This window comes from Didymella exigua (assembly GCF_010094145.1).
Source record: "Didymella exigua CBS 183.55 unplaced genomic scaffold M421scaffold_5, whole genome shotgun sequence".
NCBI classification, from domain to species: Eukaryota; Fungi; Ascomycota; class Dothideomycetes; order Pleosporales; family Didymellaceae; genus Didymella; species Didymella exigua.
Genome location: NW_022984779.1, coordinates 737,360 through 747,807, shown reverse-complemented (window position 1 = coordinate 747,807; position 10,448 = coordinate 737,360). Strand labels below are relative to the sequence as shown.

Sequence of the window (10,448 nt, the reverse complement as noted above, 5' to 3'; positions counted from 1 at the left end):
AGGGACTGCTCTTCAATAGGGCTGAGCTTTTGGTTGACTGATGTTGTCTCGTGTTTAGGACAGATACCCTTAAGACGCGTCCGCAGTGTTGATTCTGGAACATCGTAGGCTGCAGCAAGGCAACGTTTAGATTGATAAGGATTATTTTGAAAAGAAGCAATAGCAAGGCTTAACCTGCCTTCTTTTGAACTTTGTACGGGTAGTTGATGTGGTGTCATAGTTGATGAGATAAGACGCGTTGAGCGCGTTTTGGTGGGGTGCGCAGGATACTGATATGCGCAGCTTACTGATAGAACACGTTAGAGGTTTGACTTTGACTTCTCCAGACTTGGCGCACCGCCACCAGCCACGAATGACGTCCAGAGCAGCTCTTACCTCGCTAAGCTTGGGCCAGAAGCGTCATCATGATCGCGAGCACGCGTTTGGCAGCTGCCTTGCTGCCGTGCCATTGAGACTGTCGAGCAGCTCTCACACTTTCACAACACCTAAACTATCAAGATGTCGTCGTGCTTTGGCTTTCGCAAGCGCAGCGATGACCAGCAGCCGCTGCTGCCCCAGTACCGCGATGACACGGTCCTCCAGGTGCGCGTGCTGCAAGCCATATCGTGAACAGATTCTAACATAGGAACAGAGGGAGCTCCACCAGAAGCTGCACTCGTACCAGATGGTCCGGGCTCTTGGAAAAGGGTTCATGCCATCCAACGAGCAACTGACCATTAACCTTCGAACACTCCTTGCCGCAGACATCCTCAACCCTGATAACCCAGAGCTCAGCGACTCTGGCCGTCTGCTCGTCAAGTTCACCAAGCAATGGCTCCATCAGTTTATCGAGCTGCTTCAGCACAAGAACAGCGAAGACCAGATCCAAGACTTCTTGTGGTACCTGTCCAAGGCTCGTGTCGAGGTCGATGTCGCAGATATTGCACGCAGTGCTACTCGATCAAAGGCCAAGGCCGACACTGTCGCTGGTCAGTTCGGGTGACCCTTCAAAGCCAACACCGCTAACTAACGATAGCCTACCAAAGCCTCCAAACCGTTGGCTCCCTGCTCCTGACAAACTCAGATTTCCGCATTTTCTTGTCTGACCTCAATACTGTTGGGCGAGAGGTCTTCAAGGACACTGCATTCACAATCTCAGACGTTGCGAAGGAAGTTGGCAAAAAGGTTGAGCCTTCTGAGGCAGAGCAAGAGGCATTAAAGAAGCCGGACGCTAATGCTAACAATGGTAAGGCGGTGTCTTCCGAGGAGCTGAGCAGCGAGGTCCAAGAGGTCGCCAAGGCTGTCGGATCAGGCACAGTCGAGGTGGCTCAGACAGCTGGCAGTAGTATTGCCGACCACCTTCAAGGCGCCGAGGGCGACACTCTCTTGTATCGCCTGAAGAAGACCGTCACGAACCTGCGACAGAAGCGCGACTACTCAGATTCGGTCTCCACGCTGTCATTGCTACTCCAGAGGTATGCGAAGACATACTCTCGCATGGCGGAGGAAGCTGTGGGCACTGTTCAGAATGATGTCGACACAAACCGTGAGATGGATAAGGCCGTGAAGAACTTCTGGCTGCTCATGAGTTCGTTCGGTGACAAGAACGAATGGAAGGAGCTCGAGACCCGCTTCCACAAGCTCCTGGAGCACTCGAAGAGGGATCCAGCGTTCGAGGACCTGCTCATGGATATCGGCAACTCGCTACAGAAGTTGCTGACCGACCCAGACTTCTTCGATCACGTGGACGAGAAGTTCCAGGAGCTCCGCAAGAAGTCGAGTGGTGTTGGCAACGACTCATCGCTACGTGAGGATGTTGATGCTTTCTTTGAGCAGGCTCAAAAGACATTCGCAGCCGTAGCACGCGACGAAGACGTTTCCAAGCTCATTCAGTCGACCCTCAGGATCTGGAACATCTTGTCGCCCCAGCACAGCTACACTAACACAGAGCTGGTTCAGGACGCGATCAATGTGTTCGTTCCTTTAATCATCTCAGCGATCCAGTACATTCCCATTCCTCGCCTTGAGGTGTCCACCCCAGAAGTCGACCTTCTGCTCGAAAACCTTATCATCGAGCCAGGAAAGACCATCAACCACACCTCATTCTTGCCGTTCCGCTTCAAGGTCGAGACATACAATGATTTCGAGCTGCGTAAGGCTCGCTTCCGTGTTGCTTCGAAGGCAACATCGAAGTTCACCATCAAGATCGATGGTCTCTCATTCCGCGCTGACGAGATCGGCTTCCTGCTGCGAGCTCACTCTGGTCTCCTTCGTCTGGCCGATGAGGGTATTGCCTCTTTCCAGATGGACGAGCGTGGTCTTGACATCCACCTTGATGTCGAGATTGGCAAGGAGAAGCAGGAGCAGATCCTCACTCTGCGCGCTGTTCGTGTCAACATCCACAAGCTGAGCTACACCTTGCGCAAATCGAAGTTCAGCTTCTTTGGCTGGATATTGAGGCCTCTACTGCGCCCATTAATCCGCAAGGTCATGGAGATGCAGCTGGCGAAGGGTATCGCAGACGCCATCCACTCTGCTAACCGCGAGCTTCTGTTTGCGCGTGAGAGGCTGAGGGCTACACGCATCTCTGACCCTAACGACTTGAGGACATTCTTTAAGGCCGTTCTCACCCGCTTGACACCAGAAGACGACCCTGATCTTTACACTCGTGTTGGTGTCGCAGCGCCTGGCAAGGGCGTATTCGCTGGTAAGTACGCACCCGGCAGTGTCGTCAAGCTTTGGGAAGAGGAAGGCCGCCGTGCAGCCGAGAGGATTGACGATTGGGATGAGGGCGCCTGGAGGAACGACGTCTTTGACATCCACACTCGGATGCTTTCTTGAGGGTTGATGTCCGCTCTGGCCTTTCTTTCGGACAACATCAGGATCTGGATTGGAGTTTCGCGGTACGAAAATACGGGCCTGCTTTTATCGCGCCATGCACAATCACGACAGCAGAAATTGTATATCTAGCAAGCTTTGCACGTACATAATGTTTATGAATTATAATGGGATTTCGACATGCTCGCATTTGACTTTGGTACGTGTTAATGCAATCGGTCTACTCCTGATGCAAGTGAAGATATGCATCGACTCGATTCTGAGATTTGCTGAAACCACTTGTATACAACATAGCGTCTCCAAGTCCTGCATTGCAGGCCGGGTGCATGGAATAGAGTTCTGACATCCACTCGTTTACACGCTGGGTAGTCTGATCGTGCGATCGTCCAGTTCCATAGGGTTTGGATCTCTGTCGATCTATCCTGGAGACCGAGTATGGACAGCGAGCTTGAGTCGTACTGTAGATAACGTTTATATGACACATGACTGCATCAGGCGACTCAGCGGCATTCAATGCTTCCCAGGAGGCAGAGGAGAGTGGCAGCACATGGGCCCGATCCGAGCCGAGAAAAATAAATATAGAGAAGGAATAGATGGTTGCAACGCTGACACATGCCCAAACTCCAGTCCAGATGGACGCAATCCCCACCCCTCAGTCAAACACGGCGCCATCAACGCCTCACTTCAACACACTGTCCCCCATTCGCCGCCTCTCCTTCTTCAACGGACTAAACGCAAACGCCTCCTCGCTCAGCATGCCAAAGCCGCCACTAATCGGACGCCCCTTGCCCAGCGCCGCCTTGCCCAGAGCGCGGGCGGCAAACAGCGCCTTCCCGCTGCCGAGCCCGATGGGCTTGGGCTGCGAGCTCTCAGCATCGTCGTCGGCGTCGAAGAGCGTGCGCGCCGTGGTGTTGAGCCTGCGCTTCTTCTTCTTCTTCTCGGGCGCGTCTTCGGCGGTGAAGGCTGCGAACGCGAGGAGCGATTTGCAGGGCGCAGGTTTGGTTTGCTTCTTCGCTTTTAGGCCTGCTGGGGCGTCGTCTGCGTCCTTGGGCGGCATTTTCTTGGGCTCGTTTGTGGAGTTTTTTTCGTCCGAGGACGAGTCGACGGCGGCTAGCACGGAGGACAGCGCAGTCTTGTTGCGTGGCTTGGGGTTTGCTTTGGTGCCTGCCGTGGGCGCGAGGGGTTTGCTGTTGGGTTTGAGTTTTGGCGCTTTGATGGGCGCCGAGTCCTCGTCCTCGTCCTCTTCCGTGATTGGGCTGCCCGCGACCACGGTGGTGCGGTTCAAGAAGGGAGTTAGCGAGAGAGTGGATGTGTCGCCCATGACGGATACGGAGATGCCGCGCTTGAAGCGCTTTGCTGGGGCGTCGCCAGGGGTGCCGAGGTTTGTCTCGGGCTCGACAGAGGCGGCGGTGCGTTTGCGGATGTTCTTAACGGTGTTGGACGAGGAGGCCACGGTCTTGGTGGCTGGTGCGGTTTGGGCGCGTTCTACGTGCTCAAGTTGCGCCTCCTTCTCCTTTAGCTTCTCCTTTGTCGTCCGAAGCTTCTCGCGGAAGGCACTGAGTTTGTCGTCAAGGACGGTATTGCGGCCCTGCAGTTCGGCGAGAGTCTTGGTGTACTCTTTCTCTTGCTTCTTTCGCTCGCGCTTCTCCTCCTCGAGCTCCTTCTGTGCATCGCTGGCTTGGCCCGTCTGCTCGGCGCCCCTCGTGGTCGCCTTCTCTGCCTTCTCTGCCTTCTGGCGCGCCTTCTTCTCCAACTCCAGCGCCTCGCGAAGTTGCTCAACCTCGGTATTGTCAGATCCAGCTTTCTTAAGGGCCTTTTCTGCTTTGAGGCGCAGGGCCTTCTCTTGCTCGAGCTCCTGACGAAGCTCTTCAAGCGCAGCGTCGGCCGCCTCGTCGCGCTTGCTCACTTTCGTGTCCTTCTTCGCGAGCTTCTCAAGCTTGGCCTCTAGCTTCTCAGTCGCTTTTTGTTGAGAGGCCAGGTCCGCGTGTACCTGCTCGACAGCTCTCTCGGCCTTTGCGACGGCGGCTTCCGCCTTGATGCGATCTTTCTTCTCCGAGGCCAGTTCCTTGCGGACTTCCTCCAGCTCAGCGCGCAGCTCCTCGTCTTGCTCCATCTTCTTCCCTTGTTTCGAGATGGTACGGGCCGATGCTCGCTTCTCGTTCTCGAGCTCGACTTGTACTGTGGCAAGTTGGCGCTGCAAGGCTAGCTTCTCGGATAGGAGGCCTTGGTTCGACTCAACTTGGGCGCGCAGGTGCTCGACTTCAGGGCGAAGGGACGATATCTCACGGGACAAAGCGAGCTTTTCCGACAGGGTCTTGTTGGAGTCGGACGTCACGTTTTCCATAGCCTTCAGTTCGGCCTGTGCAGTGTGAGTCGGGACCAGATGGTATCGGTGTTGCTGAGGCCTACCTTGAGGTTCGCGATTTCCCTCGACTGTGTGCGAATCTGGTTCCGCGCCACTTCCTTCTCCGCTGTTCGTTCGTCGAGGCTCAGAAGCGCATCATCCAGCGCATTCTCGAGTTCGTCGGAACGAGCTTGTTCTTCCTCGAGCTGCTCGTGGAGGTCGCTGTTGTTGCTTTCGAGGAGGCAGCGGCTGACTTGCAGCTTCCGGATTTCCTCGTCTCTTACAACGGCTTCGACCGAATGCTTGCTTTGCGCGAGGCTCAGCTCAAGGTTCGCGCTGCGCAGTGAGTGTTGGAGCTGGGAGGCGTGCACGTCAGTGTTTGTGTGCAGCGGCGCAACAACAAGCCAGCCAGGGTCCCGCTAGGCTCCACAGGACGTGCGCTCACTCACATCTGTGATCTCATAGCTATGGTCTATATCTGCATCCACGGTGACGGCCATGGTGGTAGTACTGCGGAAAGATGCGCGGATGTTGTAGGTCAGGTGCAGCGTGCTCGAAGGGGGACGCGCTCGAGATGGTAAACAAAACACTGTGAATAGATGCGCGGAGGGTGTCAGAACATCAACAGTCAAATGCAATGGCCATCATTTCGACTCAATCCTGGCTTCAATTGCGTGACTGCAGATTACTGTGGAATTAGATTTATCCTCGTTCGGACATGTAAAGTCCAAACCAGCTGATGCGTCGTGACACACTCGAACCATGGGCGAGATGACCCTATCCCTGCAGAGAGTCTTGGCAACGCATGCGTAATGCCCGAGGAGGCCACGTTCAGCATCGTCGACCTCGCCAGCAGCGCTCCTCCAAGCTCCGCCCCGCCACGACCACACGACCTACCGACACAATGCGGTGGTTCCAGCTTCTCGCAGCGTCGCTGCTGCCCTTCACAGCTCTTGCCGCCAAGAAGACTGGCGACAAGTTCACCGACGCCCGCGCCAAATCGCTGCAGATTGGTCGCCCGCTCAAGCTCGACGACGGCGGTTACGACTCCCTGACCAAGGGCCAGAGGGACTTCTCGGTTGCGGTGCTGCTGACTGCACTGGAGACACGATTTGGATGTGTGCTTTGCAGAGAGTTCCAGCCAGAGTGGGATCTGCTGGGCAAGAGCTGGACCACGGGCGACAAGAATGGACAGACCAGGACGCTCTTTGGAACACTGGACTTTGTAGATGGCAAGAACACGTTCCAGTCGGTATGACGGCGCCTCGCACAGTATGCATGCAGACTCCAATCGCTGACAATCTACAGCTCCAGCTCCAGACGGCACCTGTCCTCCTCTTCTTCCCACCCACCGTCGGCCCCGGCGCGAAGGCTGACGCCCAGCCCGTCCGCTACGACTTCACGTCTGGGTGAGCACGAAACGCACTCATCCTCTGACTTGTGTACTGACACTCGATAGTCCTCAGTCTGCCGAGCAGATCCACGCCTGGGTCTCGCGCATGCTGCCCGCCGACGTCTCCAAGCCCAAGGTCTCGCGCCCAATCAATTGGGTCAAGATCATCTCCGTGACTACGGCCGCCCTCGGAGGTATCACCGCTCTCGCTGTCGCCTCGCCGTACATCCTCCCCCTGCTCCAGAACCGCAACCTCTGGGCCGCCTTCTCCCTCATCGCCGTCCTGCTCTTCACCTCGGGCCACATGTTCAACCACATCCGCAAGACACCTTACGTGCAGGGCGACGGCAAGGGCGGCATCAGCTACTTCGCCGGCGGCTTCAGCAACCAGTTCGGCCTCGAGTCGCAGATCGTTGCTGCCATCTACGGCGTCTTGGCGTTCGCGACCATCTCGCTGGCGCTCAAGGTGCCCAGGATCGCAGACGCAAGGGCTCAGCAGTTTGCCGTGTTCTTGTGGAGCGGTGTTCTGCTGTGCATGTACAGCTACTTGCTCAGCGTATTCAGGCAAAAGAACGGCGGCTACCAGTTCTGGCTGCCTCCCTTCTAGTCGATAGACATGATTCAAGAAGACAATGTAGTAGAAGCCAGGCAGAGTTGCGGTTGCGGGAAAACAAGCCGTCAGCGTCACGCCAGTCGCAGGATGCACGGCGTCGACCAAGGAGCCAGAGGTACACCAAAAGGCGTTTCAGTATGCGATGTGGGATGGGACGAAGCGTCCTCCACGCTGCCATATATCATCAATTCATACTTTTCCACATGTCGCAGCCTCCATCGTCACCTCAGGCTCACTGCTTGCCCTCGTAGTCCCTCGCCCACACACTTCTAAACTTCTCCTTATCAACCGCAAACTCGAGCAAGAAGTCTCTCTCCAGGTCGTGCGTCCGCCTACCAAGCAGCACCAGACTGTGCAGCGGCTTCCCCAGATCAGCCTCGCACAGCTCCTCCAGCGTGCCGGCAACTATCTTCTCATCCTCAGCACCCACCCGCGCAACGCCCACAGCAAGCGACTCTCGGCCATAGACGCCCTCGCGCTTGATGTCCTCCTCGACCTCGAGCATCTGCTGCGCGCACTGCGCGACGCTCATGTACCGCGGCGGCTCGTAGATCCTGCGCCCGCGCGCCATGTTCTCCAGCGACTGCTCTTTGACCTTAATGTCCAGCAGCACCAGCGTGTGCAGCCCGATCCGCACGTTCTCCGCGATGCGGTCGTAGAACGACGCGGGCTTCCAATTGTCCAGGAAGAAAACCATCGACACGGTTTGCCCGAAGTTGTACAGCTGCAGGCCCGTCGTGCCGATGCTGGTCAGGATCGAGGCGTTGGGGATGGAGCGCGTGGGGATGGAGAGCTCGCGCGCGCGCAGCACGAGGTCCGTGTGCGTTGTTGCTCTGCGGCGTGTTAGCAGAAAAAGACACCGTTTTCCGGGGGATGGCTTACCCGAACGGATCGCCCACGACGAGGAAGGCGACGTCGACTTTGTCTGCGTCGGCGAGGATGTCGTCGCTGGAGGACTCGACCATTTCGCGGTCGGCGATGGTTACTGGGCGCCCATAGAAGGACTCCTACTGCAGCATGATCAGCAGTGTCCTAACCACCTATTCTGTACCATGATATAGGAGGGAGGAAATCTCACAAGCACTTCCTTATCCACCAGCAGCACGGCTGTGTAGGCTTCGAGGTAGACGCGCTCCGCCTTCTTGACGATCTCGAGACCGCGGACCGTGATGTCCTTTTCGTCTGCGAGGCCGAGGCCGACGAGGTACAGCATGCTTGCGGGTGTTGCGATTCGTGTCTTCTGTCGAGAGGCTTTGGTGGGGGGACTCTGCGATTTTCCGACTTCGCGGGGCGGAGCGCAGTAGGGCTGAAGCGACAGGGGTCCGGCGCGCTAGTGGGCCTCAAACCGCGTGCCTGCGTGCGACGTCCATCAAGTGCGCGGGTCTTGCGCATCGACTGACAACGTGCGGATGCTGCTTGAGGAAGAGAAGGAAGTGTGGTCGCGAGCATACGTACAGAGACCTGGAGGCTGGACGCTCTTGACGACTGCGACGACCGATTATCACACCCGCCCATCGCCCAACACGTGAACAGCCATCATGGCGGACAAGGACAAGTTGGCCAAGTATCGGACGGAGATCCAGCAGGTGTGTAGTCTTTGCTTTCGAGTCTCCATCCTTTCTCTGTTGGTTTTCTCTCTTTCAAGGCCTCGATTCTGCACTTCTTATCCTCTTCTTACCCTGCACGCGAGCGTAGGAATTGCAGAGCTTCCCTTCATCCATGACGATTTCGCGCAAGCCGTAACTCTTTGACATCGTGCCGCATTCTTAAGAAGCACACTACAAGCCGGCTCCACCATTGTTCTGTATCAACTGTTGATTCCCCTCAATCATGATTCATAACCATCCAATGCTTCGCCTGCCGTCCTCAAACCGCCAGACCAATATCCTCACATTCCCCAAACCATACAAAACACCACGCTAACCTCGCCAGATGATGTTCGTCTCCGGCGAAACCGGTGAGCCCTCGCCCGAAACCACCACCCTCATCGAATCCATAGTGCAAGACCAAGTCCAGCACATGCTGCGCGAATGCACCACGCTCGCCACCCGCCGCGGCAGCAAATCAATCTCCACCGACGACCTGTTTATGCTGATCCGCCACGACCGCGCTAAGATAAGCAGGCTGCGGCATTTCCTGCAGTGGAAAGATGTGCGGCGCTCGGTCAAAGACAGCGACGACAAGGGCGGCGACGCCGGCGCGGACGTTGGCACCGGCGACGCTGACCTCGCCGCGGGAGTCATGGGCTCGGGGCCGTCTGGGCCGGGCCCCGAGGCGGGCAAGAAGGCGAAGCGCGCCAAGGTTGATTTGGTTTGGGACGTGCATAGTTTCTTCAGCGAGTTCCCGCCACAGATGGACGATGTCGAGGACGAGGAGGAGGAGGAGATGAACTTTGCGACGCTGCAGCGGCTCAAGAACGCCGACGAGCGCACCAAGAACATGACAAGGGAGGAATACGTCCACTGGTCCGACTGCCGCCAGGCGTCGTTCACGTACCGCAAGGGCAAGCGCTTCAAAGAGTGGGCGGGCTTCGGATTGATCACCGACAGCAAGCCGAGTGACGACATCATCGATATCCTAGGCTTCCTGACGTTTGAGATTGTGCAGACGCTGACCGAGGAGGCGCTCAAGGTCAAGGATGCAGAGGACGCGTACAAGAAGAGCACGGGCGGCGAGCAGAACCGGCTCAAGAGGAAGAGGGAGAGGGGCCTGTTTGATCCGCCCGAGGAGGCGCGGGAGCCCGTGCAGCCCAGCCATGTGCAGGAGGGCTACAGGAGACTGCAGCGGGGAAACAACAAGTCGAGAGCCATGCTGAGCTTCACGAGGAACGTGCATCGGGCTGCGTTGAGGCTGGTAAGCCAATCTTCATACTTCAAACTGGTGGTATCGAGTGGCTAACGGGCGACAGATCTGAGTCTGCCATTGTTACTTGTTGGTCTGGGATGGCGTAAAGGTTTGTCTGATATCCATGGACGTGGTGTTTGGCGTTGAACAGTAGTATCTTCTCTTGGAGCAATTGCATTGTTTGTGCTTACCGCGGAGCCGAGGTCAGGTCAAGCTAGTGGCGAAGATAGTGAACAAGACATCAATTCATCAAAGCCAGGGACGATAAGAAAGAAGTTGAACTCCAAGATTGACCACTCGTTTCTAATGTGCCGATGCAACCTATCCCTTTTTCATGGACATTCATAAGCATCGGGAATTCAGAAGAGGCAGCCTTGTCAGTCGGGTGTGCAGCATAGAGGAAAGTGCTCGTTTGCAACCCAGACGTACATGAAACA

The 10,448-nt window shown here is 56.5% G+C and overlaps 5 protein-coding genes across 5 annotated transcripts; 3 read left to right on the top strand and 2 right to left on the bottom strand.

The window, feature by feature from the left end:
* The first annotated feature begins 396 nt into the window (after window positions 1-396).
* On the top strand, window positions 397-3,005 carry M421DRAFT_417528 (uncharacterized protein). Its single transcript, XM_033591501.1, has 3 exons — window positions 397-582; window positions 632-968; window positions 1,016-3,005. Exons 1-3 carry the CDS (start codon window positions 499-501, stop codon window positions 2,818-2,820), a joined length of 2,226 nt encoding a protein of 741 aa, XP_033452023.1. The 5' UTR covers window positions 397-498; the 3' UTR covers window positions 2,821-3,005.
* A 138-nt stretch (window positions 3,006-3,143) lies between these two features.
* M421DRAFT_417527 (uncharacterized protein) lies at window positions 3,144-5,889 on the bottom strand. Its single transcript, XM_033591500.1, has 3 exons — window positions 5,611-5,889; window positions 5,227-5,517; window positions 3,144-5,176 (listed from the first exon to the last, which is right to left on the bottom strand). The coding sequence occupies exons 1-3, from the start codon at window positions 5,659-5,661 to the stop codon at window positions 3,497-3,499; spliced, it is 2,022 nt and encodes a 673-aa protein (XP_033452022.1). The 5' UTR covers window positions 5,662-5,889; the 3' UTR covers window positions 3,144-3,496.
* Window positions 5,890-6,065: 176 nt separating this feature from the next.
* Window positions 6,066-7,161, top strand: M421DRAFT_56265 (uncharacterized protein; the record flags this gene model as incomplete). The annotated part of the gene is made up of 3 exons (XM_033595384.1): window positions 6,066-6,413; window positions 6,470-6,570; window positions 6,621-7,161. 3 exons carry the CDS (start codon window positions 6,066-6,068, stop codon window positions 7,159-7,161), a joined length of 990 nt encoding a protein of 329 aa, XP_033452021.1.
* A 238-nt stretch (window positions 7,162-7,399) lies between these two features.
* On the bottom strand, window positions 7,400-8,380 carry M421DRAFT_98860 (diphthine synthase; the record flags this gene model as incomplete). The annotated part of the gene is made up of 3 exons (XM_033598670.1): window positions 7,400-8,000; window positions 8,050-8,174; window positions 8,246-8,380. 3 exons carry the CDS (start codon window positions 8,378-8,380, stop codon window positions 7,400-7,402), a joined length of 861 nt encoding a protein of 286 aa, XP_033452020.1.
* An 87-nt stretch (window positions 8,381-8,467) lies between these two features.
* Window positions 8,468-10,303, top strand: M421DRAFT_320473 (transcription factor spt3). The gene is made up of 3 exons (XM_033589288.1): window positions 8,468-8,753; window positions 9,100-10,020; window positions 10,076-10,303. The coding sequence occupies exons 1-3, from the start codon at window positions 8,706-8,708 to the stop codon at window positions 10,079-10,081; spliced, it is 975 nt and encodes a 324-aa protein (XP_033452019.1). The 5' UTR covers window positions 8,468-8,705; the 3' UTR covers window positions 10,082-10,303.
* The last annotated feature ends 145 nt before the right edge of the window (window positions 10,304-10,448 follow it).

Coding starts and splice junctions, on each gene's coding strand:
- M421DRAFT_417528 (XM_033591501.1), top strand. CDS start 499: ATGTCGTCGTGCTTTGGCTTTCGCAAGCGCAGCGATGACCAGCAGCCG. Junction 583..631: donor GCGATGACACGGTCCTCCAG/GTGCGCGTGCTG, acceptor ACATAGGAACAG/AGGGAGCTCCACCAGAAGCT. Junction 969..1,015: donor CAAGGCCGACACTGTCGCTG/GTCAGTTCGGGT, acceptor AACTAACGATAG/CCTACCAAAGCCTCCAAACC.
- M421DRAFT_417527 (XM_033591500.1), bottom strand. CDS start 5,661: ATGGCCGTCACCGTGGATGCAGATATAGACCATAGCTATGAGATCACA. Junction 5,518..5,610: donor ATAGCTATGAGATCACAGAT/GTGAGTGAGCGC, acceptor CACGCCTCCCAG/CTCCAACACTCACTGCGCAG. Junction 5,177..5,226: donor GGGAAATCGCGAACCTCAAG/GTAGGCCTCAGC, acceptor CACACTGCACAG/GCCGAACTGAAGGCTATGGA.
- M421DRAFT_320473 (XM_033589288.1), top strand. CDS start 8,706: ATGGCGGACAAGGACAAGTTGGCCAAGTATCGGACGGAGATCCAGCAG. Junction 8,754..9,099: donor ATCGGACGGAGATCCAGCAG/GTGTGTAGTCTT, acceptor TAACCTCGCCAG/ATGATGTTCGTCTCCGGCGA.